Here is a 20,968-nt window from a genome sequence, read left to right on the forward strand (position 1 = left end):
ACACGCTGGCTCCTTAAAGCCAGAGAAATTTCTGGGGAGGGAAGTATCATGATCCAGGATGATAATTCTTCGTCCTTAGAGGAAGAGTGAATGAATACAAAGGACATCTTGGACTGGGCGGGTGATTTGTCCTCAGAACCAACCTTTGATATCTCCACTTCTTTGGGAGTTCTAGGATTAGAGGCTGCCAGCATTTCTCTGGCCGGAAGAGCTTGCATTGCCCTCCTTAGACTCAAAACAAGCTGAGCTCCTTTAAGAACAGAGGCTTCACTTAGTAGGGCCAGGGCTAGCTTATCAGAAGAGGCTGCTATCCTACTTAAGGCGCAGTCTGGTTTGCTGGCTGTTGAAGCAACATGCAAACCTGCCTTGTCGGACTTCCAATTTAGACACCACTTGGAGCTCTCCAGGGTGCTAACTTGGGTTTCATGCCACACATTTAAAGCACATTGTTTCCTCTCAAGAATCCTGGGAACCTTGGTTCACTCCTCACAGAGCTACAATTCCCAGCACCCTTAACAGGATTCCCAAGTGCAAGTTGTATGCTTTAAATGTATGCACCTTTTTATTTTTATTTTTGACCTCTTCTTCACCTGGCTATGCTTATCTGGGCCTAACCTCTGCTTTTGTTTGATTGACTTCATTAGAATCTAACCTCTGCTTTGTATGATCCTGTTCAATGAACTCTGACTTGTTTGACTTTGCCGTGCTACAACTCAGCCTCAGATTGACCTGATTTTGCATACTGGTTCCTAAACTATGATCAATGGTACGTGATCTTGTTCCATGCCTAGTGCATGCCTCCCCTCAAACAAGAAACCCATCTCCCCAACTGGGACCACTGTATAGGACATATTGTATTCATCACTATGAAGATATTAGCAAGCAATTATTCTCAAAAATTAGAGAATATCAGTCCTCTGTAGGTTTCAGACCAGAACTGCAGCAATGCGCCCTAGTGATTCTTTTTCTTATACAATGATATCTGATGCCCGCTCCTGATTAAATACATTATTACCTTCCTCTGTCAACACTAAACTCTTCTTTGGGAATAGCCATAAAATAGCAATGTCTGTGAAAATATAGACATTTAAATGTAAAGATAAATACAGGCAGTCCATCTGTCCAAAGAGGTATCTAAACAAAATTGAGAATTTATAAGTCATGTGTTTAAACGTAGAAAAGGCAGTGAGAAGTAGATGGTGGGAGTTTATCCTTGCAGCATAAGTCTTTTAGATACCGTAAGGCCTAGCAGAATCCAGGCTACTATGAAAAAGCAGGGGACTGGGACTTGCTAGACCAAATAATTTATGAAACTTCCCGTCACTGCCTTTGCCACAAATGGTGTGTGCCATCCATCCACCCTTTTCACACTTTCCCAACAAAATGTATGCTTGAAAGCTATCTGGCCCTTGAAAAAAAGTGAGACTTTTAGATAAAAGTGTCCCTTTCTTACCATGTACTCACCTGATGCAGCTATTTGAAGCCACTGCCTAACAATGTGGCCTGAACATTCTCCTACTGCTTGCAGATATCTTGCAAGCAGCAAAGAGCACAAGAGATTGTTGCTAAGCAACAATCCCAGGTGCTTATAGTTCTCCCTGTCTCAACACCACTTCCTACCGAAACATGCCATGACAGCAAAGCAGGTCCAATCCTGTCATCAGATTTAAAGTGCACCAACACAGAACTAGAGCTCTTTGCATCATTCTATGTCTTGCACCGTATCATCCAAAATCACTGCAGATTCCGAGTTCGGTAAAATGATAGTGAATGCTAAAGACAATTCTATTTAGAATAATTTCTGGACGGCTATTTTCAGGTCTATCGGCACTTTCAAAGCAAAGGACAAATGGAATGTACAGAAAAAACAACTCAATGTGCAACAGCTTTAAATAGTTTCTGTGCGTGGAAATGTACATCCAGTACTTTGGAAATTACATTGAACCATATGCATTTGTTTTTATTGGTAAGAACAATAAAGCATACACAAGTTGTTTGTCTCAAGCATGTCTAGGAGGTTTAAATAACTGCCCTTCCCATCACCCTTTTCCAAGTACCAGATGTAAGTACCGTCACTGGAAGTGAAGCAGACACAAGCATGACAATCCAATTCTCTACATAAGCGGGGAAGAAAAACATGATAGAAAAGCCTTCCAAGGTCACCGCAGGAGACTAAGACATGTGTCAGGTCTGGAAATTCATACATTTGCTTGTTCTGTATATAAAAAAGGAGTTGCAATACTATTAACAGCTTCATGCTTAAAATAATCCAAACTTCAAAGTGAAGGGACTATTTCAAGTACACAGGTCTAAAAATATTCTGACCTTTATGGAAAAGTTTGGATTGTAAGCAACAGAAATCTTAAGAATTAGCAAAGTCTGGTTTACATTTTTAAAATGTTTTGTTTGGCCCCAAAAGAGGAAATGGAAGAGACAAGAAAACCAGTGATGAATGGCCACAACCATTTTCAAACTTTGATAAGGGACAATTTTTCAAAAACATCTTTTTTTCTTAAGAGGAAGTAGTTTTCAAAACTAGTGGTCTTAATTTAGTTGCACCCATGGTTCTTCAAAGCTATGAAGAAAGTAAAGGGTTTCCTACCAGCAACGGTGTTTACATGGCAAAGTTTTCAATAGACAAAAGTAAGAAAAACACTGTAAGGATTTTCATGGCTGGACAAAAAAAGGGGGGAAGGTAAAAGAGTTCTAATCCAAGGTTGCTATAGCAGGATAATGTAAGGTTGGAAAGAAATCTCCCAGGACAAAACTGCAGTGCTAAGGACGATACATGTCCAGGGTACATAGACCAGTAGAATATAAATACTTTTGTTTTATACTGATCATTGCAGTGGGTGGTGCTGTGGTCTAAACCACTGAGCCTCTTGGGCTTGCCGATCAGAAGGTTGGTGGTTCGAATCCCTGTGACAGAGTGAGCTACTATTGCTCTGTCCCAGCTCCTGCCAACCTAGCAGTTTGAAAGTATACCAGTGCAAGTAGATAAATAGGTACCACTGTGGCAGGAAGGTAAATGGTGTTTCTGTGCACTCTGGTTTCTGTCACGGTGTTCTGTTGCGCCAGAAGTGGTTTAGTCATGCTGGCCACATGACCCTTTACCTTTTAGTCATCATTTTTTGTTAGCATATTTCATAATTCCATAATCTTTACAAGGGAAAATACAATGGTACCTCGGGTTACAGACACTTCTGTTTACAGGCTCTGCTAACCCTGAAATAGTACCTTGGGTTAAGAACTTTACTTCAGGATGAGAACAGAAATTGCGTGGTGGCGGTGCAGCAGCAGTGGGAGGCCCCATTAGCTAAAGTGGTGTCTCAGGTTAAGAACAGTTTCAGGTCAAGAACGCACCTCCAGAACGAATTAAGTTCTTAACCCGAGGTACCACTGTACCTATAAGATGGCATTTCTAAAACAGCTTTTTTTAATGAAACAAAACAGGTCCAATCCCACATCCCTATTAAGAAGATGCAATTGTACAATATTCACTTGACATCTAAACAAATAATATTAATAAAAAACTCTTTAACATAATTAACACGGGTGGCGCTGTGGGTAAAACCTCAGCACCTAGGACTTGCCGATCACATGGTCGGCAGTTCAAATCCCCGCGGCGGGGTGCGCTCCCGTCGTTCGGTCCCAGCGCCTGCCAACCTAGCAGTTCGAAAGCACCCCCGGGTGCAAGTAGATAAATAGGGACCGCTTACCAGCGGGAAGGTAAACAGCGTTTCTGTGTGCTGCGCTGGCTCGCCAGATGCAGCTTGTCACGCTGGCCATGTGACCCGGAAGTGTCTGCGGACAGCGCTGGCTCCTGACCTCTAGAGTGAGCTGAGCGCACAACCCTAGAGTCTGTCAAGACTGGCCCGTTCGGGCAGGGGTACCTTTACCTTTACCTTTACCAGGCAGGTTGAAAGGGAGCAGACAGTCCTTCAAATAATCTGAGGTCTTGGCCATTTAGAGTTTTTGGTTAATACTTAAAATGCTAAATTGCATCTGGAAGACGATTCTAATTTTTCAGAACAGATCACAAACAACCACCACACAACACAGGTTAAACAGCATCCTCCTGACCCACTGATCCCTGCATCAGATATCCATTGCTCTCAACTCCGGATCCAGCAAAAAAGAGAAACAAAATAGGATGTAATCAGCATATTGATGTCACCACTTCATTCCAAATCCCGAAGCAACCTCCTGAACACAAATGCGTGTGAAATAGTGCTGTTAGAATTCTTAAGAGATCCAATACTCTTCTCTGCTAAATCAAAGCAAGTACCTGACTCGGACCATGAAATGTGAGAGGCAATTAAAGGGGGATAATTCCTGAGCTGGAAAAGAGTGACTTTAAAGGCTGAGCAAATGATCCAAACTCCACATTTGCAGAGCTAATGGGAAATGGGTGGGGGAAGGGTAATTAAAAGCATAGCATTAATGTAAGGAGCCCTGTATTTTTCCTAACAATGTCTACTGGCACCTCCAGATGGGCTTGAATACCCCCATTTTTCCCCCCCAGAAAGAAAATACTTGCTACAATCTCTGAACTCATCCACCCCTGAACTCTTTTAAGGTACATGTTGCTAAGAGCTCAAAGATTACAAATGTGTAAAAAAAACAAACCAACAACCCAACAGCTTTTGACTGCCTATTATGCCTCTTGGAGAAAATATAAATATAGGGAAAGAATATTATCACTGCTACTCAGTTACAGAATTCAACCTTCTTTCTTTAAGGCAAATCTAGGAACGTTCCATACTATCCATTTTCTGTGGTCTCGACTGCGCCTGACATTTATGGCACACTAAAAGAATGTGGAATTCTCCAGGGAGATTTGTCTTTTTTAAGCGCTAACTGTGGAAGACTCATCATCCATCGTATTTCCTCTTCTTCACCTAATCAAAGCCTTTCCTGCCCACTTCTCTCAAAACTCTATTTTTAGCCATTAATCTAGATTCACTAAGTCAGCAAAATATTTAATGGACACTGAAAACTTTCGTCTTAGGAATACAAACGAATATGCTTTGCAAATTCAAGCTTTATCGGTCCTTTGCTTCTGCGGGCAGAAAAATAATAATGATGATGAGTTCAAGAATTCCTTCATCTCCAAAAAGTCTGAAGAGTCTAATTGCTAAAAAAAATAAAATAAAGCACTTTGCACTCTCAGAAGCACAGCAGAAGTGATAAGGAAGAAGAGTACAAAGAATATTGGGTTTGGGTCTACGTTTTCAGGAAGAGAATTCTCTAAAAACATTCTAATTTCATGAATAACTGAACTTTGCTGAATCCATTCTGGTAGTGCACACATTTGCAGCAAATTTATATAAATAACAGTGTCCTAGATGCCAATGCATTAGAGGGGAAACAGTGTGAAAGCTACTTTGTGAGAAGCACACCAACAGTAATGGTAACACATCATCACCAAAACATGATGTGACATGGGCTGCACAATGACCTTGTGCTTATGTCACGAGCAGACATAACAGAAGTCATAAATCATATACCATGAACTGAAAAACATGGCACCCTAACAGGGCTATGTGAACAGTGAGAGAAATGCATTAACTTATCCCGACCGTTTTGGGACTTTTTGGCTTCTGGACCCTCAAAACAGCAGCTAACGTCAACAACCTCACTGTGCGCAAAGCAATCCTTCCATGGCCTAGAACAGGGGTTGGAAACTTGGGAGTCCAATAGCAACTGAAGGGCCACAACTCCTGCCATTCCTGACCACTGGCAATGCTGGCAGACAACAACTGAGTGACTATAGGTTCCCCAGCCCTGGCCTAATGCTTTCTTTGCCCCCTGCTTTCCTAGCCTCATCCTCATATAACTGCCCTGCCCTCTTCTGTGGCTCATCCCGTATCATAGGCGCCGACTCCATGGGGCCTGAGGGGGCCCGAGCCCCCTCAAAAATTCGTTTGGGGGGGCTCTGCCCCCCAATAATTTAAGAAAATTATTAGTTATATTATGCTTTGTAAAATCACAAAATTATGTTGGTATTTTTTATTTTCCTTGTTTGACGATAGTTACCTTTTAAAATACATTCAGTAATGAGTTAAAACAAAGCCACTCCCGATCTAGAGAGGGGGTGGGGTTGCGGGCTCTCGACCCATCAACAATCTCGCGGGGCTGGCGTCAGGAGAAGCAGGGATTCCCCCTAGCTCATTAATATTCACCGCCCACGGCGGCAGCCAATCGGCTGCCGCAAAGGGTGGGCCCTCACAGGTTCACTTACGGTCGGGGCAGCCCGGGGCTCGCCCCTTTCGTTCCCCCAGCAGCAGCGGTTTGGAGGTCTTGGGCCCCCCCAATATTTTTTATAAGTCGGAATGGGCCTCCGCCCCCCAATATTTTTTATAAGTCGGCGCCCCTGTCCCGTATTATGGAATTCCCTCCCAAGAGAGGTTAGACTGGCTCCCTCTTGGTTATCCTTCTGCCAGCAGCCTAAGACTTTCTTATTCAGACAGGCCTTCGACAATTAAGGTCAGACAATGCTAATTTTAAGTGCGTTTTGATGTATTTTAATTATTGTTTTCAGCTAGTTTGTTTTTATTGCTTTGTATTTTACACATTGCAAGGCACCTTGAATCCCAACTTGGGAGAAAGGTGGTATCTTAAATAAATAAATAAATAAATAAATAAATAAATAAATAAATAATGCTTTCTTGACAGGGATGGTGCCTACACATTTTCCTTTAAAAAAAACCCCAAAAACAGACTCTGGAGCAGAGCTGACCCCATCCACATTTTTATACCAGCTTATAGGCAATTTCTCCAGTCCTGATCTCACGTGCTAATAGTTCAGCTTTAACAGTTTTGTGGGCTGGATCCTATATAATATGTCTATTCTATCACAAAGTTTATGATTCCTTAAATTAACTAAACCAGTATCAAAAATCCATGTGTCATACAATACATTTTATGGTTGCCTTCATACAAAAGCTATCACATCACCACATACGTCATTAGACTGAGTGGTTATTGGCATAAGATAAAACATGTTACTTTTTACTGTGTCTCATAACATTTCAAAGGCTATTCAGAAGTGAAAGTATATCACAGCCTGTACATAAATTACTTTACAAATGTATAGTAAACATCATTTTACCAAGCTACTCCATACAGGATTTTGGAGTATGGAGGAAGAACAAGATTCCCAGATGCTGGTTTTTAATGGGGGGGGGCGGAACCTGTGAGCATGAGCTATTTAGTTTAGAATTTATTTATTTTCTCATATTTTTTAAAAGAAAAAAAGCATTTATTTTTGCTACTTTACTAAATTTGTTTTAGAAATGAAGCAAAATAATTTTGTGGCTTTGTTGCTGGTATAACATGCTCAACTTGTGACATTGTTATGACATCACGTGATTGATAGTTAGCCACCCTCACCTGTCATACTTGACCTGCAGGAGATGGGGAAGATAAGGATCCAGCCCACCAACCAGATCTACTTCCCTACTCCTGCTTTAGGAATAGAGGTGAGAGGCACAGTCAAACTTCCTTAATGAGCCAATGTGACTATGTGCTCATCAAACAAGTCAGCAGAAGGACATTGTTTTCCTATTGATCATACACTCTCTGTCCCACAGCTGCAGAACAGCTACAGCAAATGTTCTGTAGCCCTCATTTAGAAAGAATAATAGCTTTGGGTTTCTGCTCAGGCTGTCAATCTATAACAAATTTCTAAGATAAAAGGCAAACTTATTACCCATGCTGACCTGGCTGACATTAGCATTATGAACATCAGCTGCCTTTATTAGAAATGTTAATAAAGTCTTATTTGTTGTTTCTGTGCATACCATGAAATGTTCAAGAGACCATCAATTTCTGTTTATTATTTGGTGCCATTGCTGTTTTTCCAATTCCTCTTTTTTATTTCTGTTTGTTTACCTTCTAAAGTGCTGGGTTTAATTTGTTCTTAGTTCCTTTCCTCAGGGATGAGATTTATCATAGCTTATTTCAGGCACATGAAGAAGAAAAAAATGAAGCACTTCTCTCTCACACACAAGCTTGCAGAGGTTGCAAGGACACATGTTCAAGTGGAATGCCTGTCTCAGATTTGGATCAGGTAAATAATCTTGAGGCAATGAGGACATAAACAGTGTACAAAAGATGCTCAGGAACCCAGGGTTGGATTCTGTTAAATGAAGCATACTGTTAATCAGTCCGGTCCAGCAAATACCTATGGTCCAGACTACAAACACTTAAAAAAAGAAAGATCTACCCATGCCTCTTCTCTCTTTCCTCAGGTTATGACAGACAAAGCCAGAGGTTGTCATCAACTGGGGGCAGAAATCAACTCAGAAAAGGTTGAGGGGAGGAAAGAGGCCCACCATCTGTGTGCCTGTGAACTCTACAATCTGGAGTAAAGATTAAACAGAGATAACTGGAGATTAATGAAGGGAACATTGTACCAAAAATGTATCCTGCATTCTCACCACCAACCATTCTGCATCAGTTAGTAAAGAAATAAATTGCATTTTAAAAGTATCAAAGAGGAGGGGGAAATTCAGTGAAATTCTCATGAGTGGAGAATTTGTGGGGATCCTTTCTTTCATTTTACAATTCATTCCACTACTCTGTAGCCTTCACAGGTGCCCCATGGCAATCAAAGTAGAGGGGAAGACATCATGAGTTAATTTCTCTCACAGGGCTTTTTTTCCCTCCAGATCAGGTAGTCTGGCCAGCCAAGAAAGCTGCAGAGTGCTAGAGAAGTATTTACTAGAAAGAAAGAAAACACATACACCACTTTTACCCACCTCACATCATTAAGGCAAGTTCAAAACTCAGTCCCACAAGAATGAGGTACGAAAATGGAAGCCCCTTTGGCCAAGGAAGAAAATTTCTAAGAAACTGGAGGACAGATTTCATAACAGCCCTAGAAGAAGACAGGTTTCACAAGTAGCAGCTAACTCAATGTTCTATTATGTTTTTCTGTTGGAAGCCACCCAGAGTGGCTGGGCCAACCCAGTCAGATGGGCAGGGTACAAATACGGTAAATTATATTATTATTATTATTATTATTATTATTATTATTATTATTATTATTATTACAGTACATGTGTTTTCAGATCATCCTAGTTTATGGTTCATGGAGTACTGCAGACAATTGTCTCTGCCTCTTGAACCATGATTTTGCATCTGCTCATGTTCATTTGTACATGACTTAAGAAGGCGGGCTTGGAGTTTTAAGAAGAAAACAGGTCTTTGTTCCAGCCATGCCTGCCCTGTATAGCTTATCAACAGAAGCATAGCATAATACTGTTGCAAATCCATGTAGCAATTACTGCCCATGAAAAACAGAGAGAGAGAGAGGTAAAAAAATAGTATCAACTAAACTGAAGATCAATCCTGAATCCTATTCAGTTTTCCCATTCCCCTAAGCTGCATTTTTTAAATCACTGCTCTTAGAAATAGAGAACGTTTAACATTAATTTGTTGCCACGGTAGGAGTGACAATACTGTAATGGCAAAGCTTACAAAGTGTAAAGCTGAAGTTTCAGGAAACAGGCAGATTTGGACTAACTTGTGTTGTCAGTAATTGCCAAAAAATACTGCTTTAAACAGCATCCCAAGAAATGAAACTGCCATACCTTTTGCCAACACCCAGCTGTAGCAGCCAAGAATCCAACCTGAAGCCTCCCAGACCTCACTAGCCCACAATCCAAACTAGAGACGAGGATGTAATATCTCTAAACCAGTGATTTCCTTCACCGCCCATGGACCACTTGAAAATTGTTGGCAGACCACTTGATGAATTTTCTGTCTATTGTAGCAATTGCAATGCACTGTGCTGGATGCTGTGTAATTGAATTTTTATTGCTTCTTTTATTTCTATTGCATTTTGTTGGATTAGAATCTGAATTCTGTTACACTGATGCCATGAGTATTTACTTGGAAGCAGGCTCCACCAAGATCAGTTGTAGGTGTGTATAGGACTGCAGCCTTAGAAGCTTGATCCCATGCACCTTTCCTCAAAAGGAAGCCTAATAGTTGTTCTATAGTGCTTACTTGCAAGCATCATGGTTTGCAGCTCTGAAACCTCTCATTTGTTTTATCCCTTGTTATCTTAGTCCCTTTACGCAGACAATACCATTCACATTGAGAACATCCGGACTCTTGAGGAAGAAAGGAGATTTCCACTTTGAAATGCAGGGCAAGAACCGCAACAGCTTAAAGCTACAAAACAAAGGGAGGACACTTTGGAGATTGGAGCGAGCACAGTTGCAATTGGAAATTAACAGCACAGTTTGTCAAGCCCTTGGTTGTCTGAATGACTGACTGACAGGCTCCTGACTGACAGACTGACAGGCTCCTGGAACATGTGCACCAACAGTGAAAGGGAGAGTGGGAAGAGCCACCAGAACCACCAGAACAGATGCCAATCATGGAGAGAACATGTAAGTACAACCTTCTTGAAGGCCAGCTACCTGCCTTCTAGGGTTAGATGGCAAAGGACACTGCTACCATTTTCACTCCTCTCAGGGACTTTCCACATCCAGTAATCTTCCCTGCCTCCAAAATGAAGTAGACTCAGAAAGAAAAAGCAGCATGAGACAAGGGGAATGCAGGCCGTCCTGCCAATTGCAGTGGGGAGGATGAAAACCTAGTTCTATCCTGCAACAACATACGGTGCAAAACCTTAGAATGGTGGGGCTGCTGCTGCTCCCCCCCGTTCTTCACTCCACAGACCACCAGCTTGAGGCTTGCAGACCACGAACCCCTGCTCTAAACCAACCATAACATGGTATGGTTACATCTGATGAAGCAGAGCTATAGTGCAAAATAATAATAATAATCTTGAATTTATAAACGTAAGTTTCCAGCACAGCAAACAAAGTAGTAAGATATAACAGACGTAACATAAAAACAGCAAATAATTAAATAAATAGTGCATACTAACACAACACACTATATAGCAACAGTCCATTCAAACTGATAGTAAAAGATCAATGCTGCTCTCAGTTAAAAATGCAAACATTAACCAAACTTAAAAAGCTGGGGAAACAGAAATGTGTTCTCCTGGCATCTAAATGATAGTAATGAGGGAGCTTGGTGGGCCTTCCTGCGAAGGCCATTCTGAAAGTGAGAAAGGTTCCTTGCTACTTAGGTAGCAGGATTTCAATCAACAGGTAGCTCAACAGGAAATTGGGTCCTGGGCAATGTAATTGATATTTAAAGTACAACCAGACTTTATTGTTTTTACTGCAACAAACTACCCCTCTGGAAGTTGTAACAATGAACCTGAAATCATACCACAACTACTCCCATTAAATTTCTTGTATTTTTTAAAAGACCACTGCCTGAAACAAAACGAATTAGCTTCAGCACTTTTTCCTCAATACATGGTCGCTAACGCCAAGCTGAAACAATGGGTCAAATGTCACTGTACCCGTATAAAAGCACCACAAGAAAGATTTAATGTAGACGTGGAAGATTTATTTAAATCTGAAAAGGCACATTAACGTCAAGGGGGGAAATGCTAATGAGATATATTTGGCTGTCTTTTAATTCCACTTCAAAATGTGTGTTTATCAAGACTACAGTGACAAGAAAAGATTGGCTTGTAAGCAGAAAAGAGAATGACCTTGGGAAGGTCATATTGCCGCAGCCAATTGATTGAACCTTAATTCAAGTCATGGACGAGGGAATTCAGTAAAATGTAAATTAGGGTACCAAGTGACACAGCATAGAATGAGCAATGAGCAGAGCATTGCCCCACACCCATTGGAATCAATGATTTCTCCCTGTTTAAGTATTTGCATTAGTTTGGCAAAAAAAAAAACACCACCCAGATATTTCATTATTAATCCGATTAACATTATTAATGTAATAGTAATAGCATGGAGCAAGTTCAATGGAATTCTGAGATGCTCAGGGGGAAATTAATAAATTTGCCATTCATCCAAAAGGATTGGGTTTTTTTAAGTATAAAAACTACAAAAGCGAAAATGCTCAATTTTTAATTATGAAAATCTACAAACAAAAAGAAACCCCTACTTAAGCCCATGGCAATGTTCAAGAGGTACAATTAAAACCTTATTGCACAAAGGCATGGCACAAAGAGGCTACAAAACTGTTACCCAGGGCTCTATTTCATATTCCATGAGTCTCCCAGATTCAGAAACCTTTCCAATACATACACATGCATAATGACAGGAGCAATAAACACAAGTATCTATGCTGTCTGTCATAGAGGTTCAACAGGTTCTTATGCATCTCACAAAGATGCTCTGGACAGTTGTCCAATCACTAGGAGTAGGGGTGATGAAATACATTTACTGCTGTGCCTGGGCATAATGGTTTTGACAGACTAGGAATACCTTTAGTGCAAAGCCACCTACAATTGCCTGCCTTCTCATCTGGAACATTTGCAGCCTTTCAACAATAAAAGTTTGTCCCGTTGCTTTTAAAGGGAAAAAAAGTACTTTAAATCTCTTACACCATGGAACCCAAATGAAAATAGATTATATCAAAATTGCATGCAGATGGAATCTTTTCTGATCAGAGGTTTCGCCAACAGCAAGCACTATGCATAATTTGCATGATTTTATTTTATTTTTAAAATTATTTCCATTGGTGCTGCTGGAAGCTTTGAGCGCTACCTATTGGTAAAAACCCCACACTATCTTCATGCTGAAAGACATGCCTTCTTTTTCAGTAGACCGCAAATGTTCCATTCTTATAGGAGGAACAAGGGTGGATGCCAGAGCAGCTTCTCCTTTCCTAGAGTTATAGAGCTGAATCTTAACAAGATTTCAAGGTCTGCTTACAAGAAATGCTGGCCTGAGTGGCTTCAGATGTTCTAAACAAGAGAAAGTGAGCAGGAGCGAACTGTCCTTTCTGCACGCTTATTAAGGCTATCCCAAGCTGAGACCGTCTCCCCCCATAAAGGACTGTGCTTATAGCATTTCCACATCTGTAGCACACACATCTCCCCATGGAAATACAACACTTCGGCTTTGGACAATGAATGTGGGCAGCACCATCTGAAGTCACCGAAACCCTGGCTTATACCATAAATTAGCAACTGGCTTCAATACTCCTCAGATCTACAACACTGATATTGATCTCTGGAATCTACATCAATTCTTTTGTTTCCACACGTAGATCTAAATCCAGCATTTAGAGACCTGGGGATAGTGTAAATTCATTTCCTATTACTAGCAGTTTCCCTATAGGCAGGGGAGAGGAACCTCAGTTTCTGGGCCTCCCTCCCTTTGGCCCTCAGGACTCTCCTCAAGCTAAACCCCTCACTGGTCCAGTTTTGCATCTTCGTCAAGTGCTTTTGCCTGGTTGGAAATGTGTCAACCTGTGACAATGTGCCTTGTGTAACAGCACAGATAGATGGGGGGGGGGGTAGAGAGACCTCTGGCTTTTGTCCAGCTGGAATGCGGCCTAGTATAAAAAAACTCACAGTTGTTGCCCCTCCCATCTTTTGCCTCTGGCCTCATCCACTTTTACCGCTGTCCCCCTGCTCCAACAGCTGGCATGCAGCCCCTTGAAAGTTGCCCATCATAGATGCCCTCAGGCTGAAAAGGGCTCCCCACCACTGCACTATTAATCTATATGGCAACACACTTCATAAAATCAAACATAAGATTATCTACATATCATCAACAGAACACACTGGATCCACTGCGGAACTTAGAAAAGATTCTATCAGCTCACACAAAGCAGGATAAAGTGCTTGGTACATTAAATCATAGAGAGTTTTATGGGTCATGAAAGATCTACAAAGCGATTCTGAAAGCAAAAAGCTGAAGGATCTGCCTGGGGTTAAGCACAGAAAATATTTAACAATTTGCTAACAGCTTATGGCAGCAGCAGGGAACTTCTTTCAATCCAAGGGCAACATTCCTTTGTGGGGAACCTTCCAGGGACCGTACGCCATTGGTTGGTGAAGCCAGAGGCAGAAATAGGTGGAGCGATGGATGTAACGCTTACCTTTGTACAATATGAATCTGAGGTTTATACACACACACACCTCTCCACCCAAGCAAGGAAGATGCATCACTACAGCTCAAAAGCACATTACAATCAGGCAAAAGTTTTCAAGGAAGGCATGGAGCAGGACTGGCCTAGAGAGAGTCCCAAGAGATGCCTGCAAAGCCACATTTGGCCTCCAGGCCTGAGGTTCAAGACAGAACAACTGATTGCTGGATTCACTGATGGCACAAGAAGCAAGAATGAAGTTAACAGCCAGGTAGATATGGGTTGAATGTCAAGAAAGTTCCTGACAATAGCAACTAAATATGTAGATTTTCAGGGAAAGGCTAAAAAGATTGTCAGACCTACATTAAGGTAGGTGAATCCATACATGGAGGACACCACATCCACACTAACAAACAATACAGTTCACCTGAAAAGATATGGAAATGAGGCTCAAATGACATTCAGTGGCTCCCAACAAACCTTTCAAAATCTGAAAATCTTATCGCATTTGTCTGGATTGCTTCAGAGCAGTGCTCCACCTTATCAAACTTAACACATTAGGAGAACACTATTTCATAATTCACAGCACACCAGAGCTTAATTATTCAATTACTACATCTGTATTTGTTTATATCAGTTATTTGTTAAGTTTGCACCCCACCTTTCTGCCAAATGGTGCTCATTAATTACAGACAAGGAAAATATCTGGCCCTTTCAAAATGCGTAAGAACAACTAGCATGTGGCTGTGCTTATAGAAATTACTCAAACTTTCCCTGTGCAAGTAATGTGTTCTTCTACTGATGAAATATTTCCTTTAGAGTGCATTGTTGGCCTGGCTTTCTGCTGTGGTAATAACTCCACTCGGTTTGGAGCCTGTCCAGTCACATATATCTGCTCCATTCATGCTGTTGCTGATGTAGTTTCTACTCCATTCTATTGATCCAGTGCCCTGCACACCTCTTGCCAACCACAAGCTTAAGGGCAATTCCGAAGAAGAATCTGACAGCCATACATTAAGGGAGACCAAGTCAGCAACCCTATACACACTTACCAAGGAGTAAGTCAATAGGACCTGCATACAATGCAAAGGGACGACCAATAATAGGAATGCCTGTGGAAGACCTCCACAACCAAACAGCATCATTACCATCAAAGCAGTGAAGACTGATAGCAGAACAAATGGCAATAAGTTCCGTAACACCACCTGTACAAGTGTTTAGCTTCTTCAAACCCCAAGTTGTTTCTCTGTATTTAAAACTTCAACAAAATATTTTAAATGAAATCGATAGCATAAGTCACATTCTTGGCTGATGCACATCTGCAATATGGATCTTGTCCAATAAGTTCCTTATCTGCTAGGATCACACTGCTGCTGGCATTGTGACAGAGCCTATTTAATTCAGCATCCTATTCCCCGCGGTGGTCAATGAGATGCTTCTGAGAAACCCGTAAGCAAGACAAAGGGGCAATTGCCCTCTCTTGATCCCCAGCAACTGACATTCCGAGGCATGCTACCTCTGATTCTGGAAACAGCATTCAGATAACATGCCTAGTGGCCACAGATAACCAATGGCATCTCCTTTGTGCAGCAGGGGAACAGTACGTCCCTCAGTGAATGGGCCCCTTCTGGGATATAATTCTCCTCATCCTCAGATTGACACCACAAACTTTTTCCAGGCCAACAACCTGGCCATCTAAGGGAACAAATTTGTCCCCCAAGAACCAGGAGCTCATTGTACCAAGCCCACACCTGTAATTTCTGTCCACCAGACAGGTACACTGGATAGCCTTCATGCCCAGTACTTGCTTTCTACCTTCACAACTGTTTGTTTATTAGGCTTGTTCACGTGCAAAGTTGGGGTCTGTAAGGTGGGTTACCTCTTCTTGGAAAGGGCCTTAACTTGCCCATTTGCTAAACTGTTTGTCTTGACACTTTGTCAGCTGCGGCTTCCCTTAAGCACAGTGAACTAGGGTCTCTCATAAGCTTGCCTTACTTTTATAGCCCTGGATACCTCCCCGCAACCTCTGCTTACCACCAGTTAGATTAAGAGGACCTCGTTTAAAAATAAGAGTGTGATCTACTGAGCTGCTGACACCTGTGAGTGGAAATTTAAAGGTGGCTTTAGGTCAGCTGAGTCCTGTGGGGATAGTGATTTTTATCAAAGCAGAGGACAATGAATGGCAATTACACAGAGCATCTCTGCGAATGCAAGGATCTGACTCAATGCACTCTTATTCAAGTTCACACCCTAGATTTTAACACTGAACTAAACACTGAGCTTTTAAATTGAACTGAGGTCTACACTTCCACTTCAGTTTGTAAACTGCATTTAAAGCCTAATTTTAGTTTAGGCTGAGTTTGAACTGATGGCTACACTTTTCGTTTATAAACAGACGTTTCCACAAGCTAGGACCGAAACATTGTATGCAGTGCTTGATACTGTAGTGCAAAACAGGAGAATGAAGAGAGGTAACAGTAGGTCACCATCATAATCATCATATGAGTAGAACAAACTGGGCCATTTTGACAGCCACAGGACTCCCCAGGGATGCACTAAGGATTCAGTGAATCGTCTGAGAGCACATAAGTGAACAATTAACACTTGCATGCATCTCTTGCAAATTGTTTGCCTGAGCTTGTAGGGGGTGGGAAATGTAAACGCCAGTACAGTACTGAACTTCATTCATTCAGTCCAAGTCCCTGGGACTGAGCTATTCATATACAATTAAGTCAGTTTCAGCATTTTGTACACTTAAAAGTCCACTACAACACACATTACAAGCAAGGTGAGAATTTAGCCCTGAAACTTTGGTTTTGTCAATAGAATAAGATGGTCTCACAGCTTGTAAAGGTAAAGGGAGCCCTGACCCTTAAGTCCAGTCGTGGACGACTCTGGAGTTGCAGCGCTCATCTCGCTTTATTGGCCGAGGGAGCCAGTGTACAGCTTCTGGGTCATGTGGCCAGCATGACTAAGCCGCTTCTGGCGAACCAGAGCAGCGCACGGAAACACTTGAGAAGCTTACAAAAGTTTGAAGATGGAAAAGGAGTCATGATACTTTGATAACATAAAATCAGCTGCAAGTGGCTACCACCCTACCCAAATATGAAGTCACCTGCTCTTTGGATAATGCAGGAATGCCAATTCTCACTCCATAACCAAGCTTAGTCAGACAATTTATCAAGAGAGAAGGGTATTCAGGAATCACAAAGGAAAGGAACAGCACAGAAGCTGTAACCGGAGGAAACTATTCTTCCTTAGCAATGTTCTTTTTATTTGAAGACTCAATATTAAATTACACAAATAACTAGGATGTAGTGAAGGAATCACTGTGTGACTTAAAAAAGGCAGAGCTATTTGGCTAGAGTCCAACAGCAAGATCATCACTACCTAGAGAGAGAAAACTTTTTTCCAGGAAATTGTCACTGCTATCTCACTTACTTAAACATACAGTGTCAAAGAGGCTGTCATCATGCCAAACTAAATCATCCCTTGGAGACGTCACCCTTTTCTCCTCTTTGTTTGAATCCAGCTGAAACTGTTGCCATCACTATCTGCAACCATTCATCCAGGAGTGTTGCTAGGTACCTCAGAGGCTCAGGCCCACAACACAAATGCCAGTCAGCTGTACTTCTCTGCTGCTACACACGGGATCACACTTTGCACATATCCCTGCACAGACAAAGTAAGTTCGGGCTGCTATGCAAAAGGGGCAATCTGCTCTGCAATGGCTGCTGCACATGACGAGGGCGGGCCAGCCCTGCCAAGTGGGAGATTGAGGCAGATTGTCACCTCAGGAGGCTGATTTGGAGTGTAATGAAAGGGCCAGAAACAGTTACAGTGGTACCTCAGGTTAAGTACTTAATTCGTTCCAAAGGTCCGTTCTTCACCTGAAACTGTTCTTAAACTGAAGCACCATTTTAGCTAATGGGGCCTCCTGCTGCCGCGCCGCCGCCGAAGCAGAATTTCTGTTCTCATCCTGAAGCAAAGTTCTTAACCTGAGGTAATATTTCCGGGTTAGCAGAGTCTGTAACCTGAAGCGTATGTAACCTAAAGCATATGTAACCTGAGGTACCACTGTATTTGTTTATTGTGTGTGTTTTTTGTATTGCCAGGGCCCCTGAGGAATTTTCTTCCCAAGCTGTCAAATAACTCCATTTCCTTTGTGGGGTTCAACCCTGCAAAGGCCTCTCAGATGCAATGGAGAGAAGGGCTTCTATCCCTCGACTCTCCACATCATCTGAGCAGCCTCTTAGGGCCTTTATGTATTTCATTTATTTATTAAATTTGCATACCGCCCTAGACCAGCAGGTCCTCTTCCTTTGCAGAGGAAGGAATTTCACCTTGTCAGGCTTCAGGACCTTGCAACCCCCCCCCCCTCCAAACAACCAAGAAGCCAAGGCCCCTTCCTTTCTCCCGGGGGTCTGGCGCCCCCGTTACCTGCAGGAGGCAGTGGCCGGCCGGGGCGTGCTCGGCCAGGCTGGCGTTGTAGACCTGGTGCTGGAAGACGGGCTCGTTGTCGTTGGCATCCTCCACGGCGACGCTGACGACGCACGAGGCGGAGAGCGGCGGCTCGCCCAGGTCCCTGGCCAGCACCAGCAGCTCCAGCGCCGCTTGGCGCTCGTGGTCCAGAGGCGCCCGGACGCTGAGGGCGCCGCTGAGCGGGTCGAGCTGGAAGAGCGCGGCGGCGGGCGCCTGGTCGGGGCCCAGCGCGTAGCGCACCTGGGCGTTGCGCGAGCCCGGCTCGTCGGCGTCGGCGGCGCTGAGGCGCAGCAGCACGGTGCCCGGCGAGGCGGCCTCGGAGACGGCGGCGCGGTAGCGCGGCTGCGCGAAGGCGGGCGCCTGGTCGTTGAGGTCGGCCACGCGGAGCAGCAGCGCCCGCTGCGAGGAGAGGGGCGGCGCGCCCGAGTCGACGGCCACCAGGCGGAGCTCGTAGGCCTCGCGCCTCTCGCGGTCCAGGGGCCCCTCGACGCACAGGAAGTAGACGCCGCCGTCGCCGCCCGAGGGCCGCAGCGAGAAGGCGCCGCCGCCGCCGCCCTGCAGGCTCAGCGCCACGCCGCCCGCAGGCGCCCGCTCGCCCGGCTCGTCCGGGTCCGAGACGGACACGCGGGCCACGTAGTCTCCCGGCTGCGCGCCCTCCGACACGCTGGCGCCGCCCTCGCCGAGGTAGAGCAGGTGGATGGTGGGCGCGTTGTCGTTCACGTCCAGCACCTCGACGGCCACCAGGGCCGTGGCCAGCTCGGGCTGGGCGCCGCCGTCGCGGGCTTCCACGGCCAGGCGGTGGAGGGCGCGGGCCTCGCGGTCCAGAGGCCGCAGCAGGCGGAGCAGCCCGCTGCGCTCGTCCACCTCGAAGAAGGAGGCGGCCGACGGGTCGCCCTGGCGGCGGGCCAGGCTGTAGCGCACCTCGCCGTTGGCGCCCAGGTCCGGGTCGCTGGCCCAGACGCGGCACACGGAGCTGCCCACGGGCGCGTCCTCCCGCACGCGCGCGCGGTACTCGCTCTGCCCGAAGGCGGGCGCGTTGTCGTTCTCGTCCACCACCTGGATCTCCACGCGCAGGCGGCCGCTCCGACGGGGGCTTCCGCCGTCCCAAGCCTCGACCAGCAGGCGGTGCGTCTCCGCCCGCTCGCGGTCCAGGCGGCGCAGCAGCAGCAGGTCCAGGGTATCCGGCGGGGTCCCGTAGCGCAGCTGGAAAAGCGGACCTTTCTCCCGATCGTGGTCCTGGTCCAGCGGCAGCAGCGAGTAGCCCTGCGTGCCGAAGCTGTCGGCGTCGGGATCGCGCGCAGCGGGCAAGCGGAAGGCGCTGCCGGGCGGGCTCAGCTCGGAGATGTTGAGGCGCAGCCAGTCCCGCGGGAAGCGCGGCGCGTGGTCGTTCACGTCGCTGACGGTGATCTCCACCTGCACCATCTCCCCTCGCAGCGTGGCCGCCACGAAGCTGTAGCGCGCCCGGCGCTCTCGGTCCAGCAGCCGCGCCGTGCGGATGATGCCCGTGTCCGTGTGCACGTGGAAATCCGCCAACACGGCCGACTCGCCGCTGCCTTCCGAGAGGAAGAAGCCGCCGGGGTGCCCTTCGCCGGGGGGCAGCCCTGCGCTGATGTCCCCCACCAGCGTGTCCGCGGGCAGCCCTTCGTCCACCGCCAGGCTCAGCTTATACACCTGCCCTCTGCAGCTCCCCGCAGCGCACACGCAGAGCCAGAGGGGGATCAGCCACTCCCGCGCCCTCCTCCGGCACCCCCTTCTGCCCCCGGGGGCAGGTGGCCGGGGCTCCATGCTCCTCTCACGCCGCCCGTCTCACCAGCAAACCCAGCCAGGGTCCCGGGGGTGGCTTCTGCCTGGGCGCAGTGTCTTCTTCCCAGCAGGCAGGCGCGCCTGTGGCTGAGCCAAGTCACAGTGACCACAGCCGGTGCCGGGCGCTCCTTTGCTCCCTGGCCGCTGAGATTATGCCTTGCGCAGCTTCGACCGGCCTCATCGTTTGCAATCAGGTGCTCTGTAGCCCTTCTGCTCCTCTAGAAAGAAACCTCCTTCCTCACCCTCCTTTCCAGCACACCCATAAAAGTTCAGGCTGGGAATAACAAGTGCCGGAGGCAGCCAGGAGAGAGGACAGCTCCCTGCCTTTTTGCTCAGGCTGCTGCTGCTGCTGCTGCTGCTGGCTTCTGCTAGCTGCTGCTGCTGCTGCAGCCTTGCTCCGGCTGCTCCCCTCCGCGTCTCTGAGCTGCTAACACACCCCCTCCCCATGTGACAGCAGGCAAGGGCAAACTCCGCGCCTGGGAGAAACGGCGACAGCCACTTTGCAGCAGGGGGCTGTCCCTAATTACCCAGCCGGGAGCACCGTTACGCGCGGGGGGGGGGGGGGCAGGCGCCTAGCCGGTGAGCAGGCAAACCCCAGCTCATAATAACAGCAACGCAAACGCGAGCCGGATCCCCCCTGGAAAGATCTCTCTGCGAAGCAATGGTGTGGAATACTAACAAAGCAGCGGTAGGTCTGTAGTCATTCCTGAGCCCATTAGGAACTTATGGATTAGGTAGGAAA

General features: G+C 45.5%; 1 protein-coding gene across 1 annotated transcript in view; it reads right to left on the reverse strand.

The window, feature by feature from the left end:
* The window catches only part of DCHS2 (dachsous cadherin-related 2), a 100,061-nt gene extending 79,807 nt beyond the window's left edge, over window positions 1-20,254 (reverse strand). The window contains exon 1 of the mRNA XM_081925870.1: window positions 18,382-20,254. Coding sequence (XP_081781996.1) covers window positions 18,382-20,208 — 1,827 coding nt within the window. The 5' untranslated portion in view covers window positions 20,209-20,254. The remainder of the gene's footprint in view (window positions 1-18,381) is intronic.
* Between the last annotated feature and the right edge of the window lie 714 nt (window positions 20,255-20,968).

The sequence above is a fragment of the Podarcis melisellensis genome, assembly GCF_964234715.1.
Source record: "Podarcis melisellensis genome assembly, chromosome: 9".
NCBI classification, from domain to species: Eukaryota; Metazoa; Chordata; class Lepidosauria; order Squamata; family Lacertidae; genus Podarcis; species Podarcis melisellensis.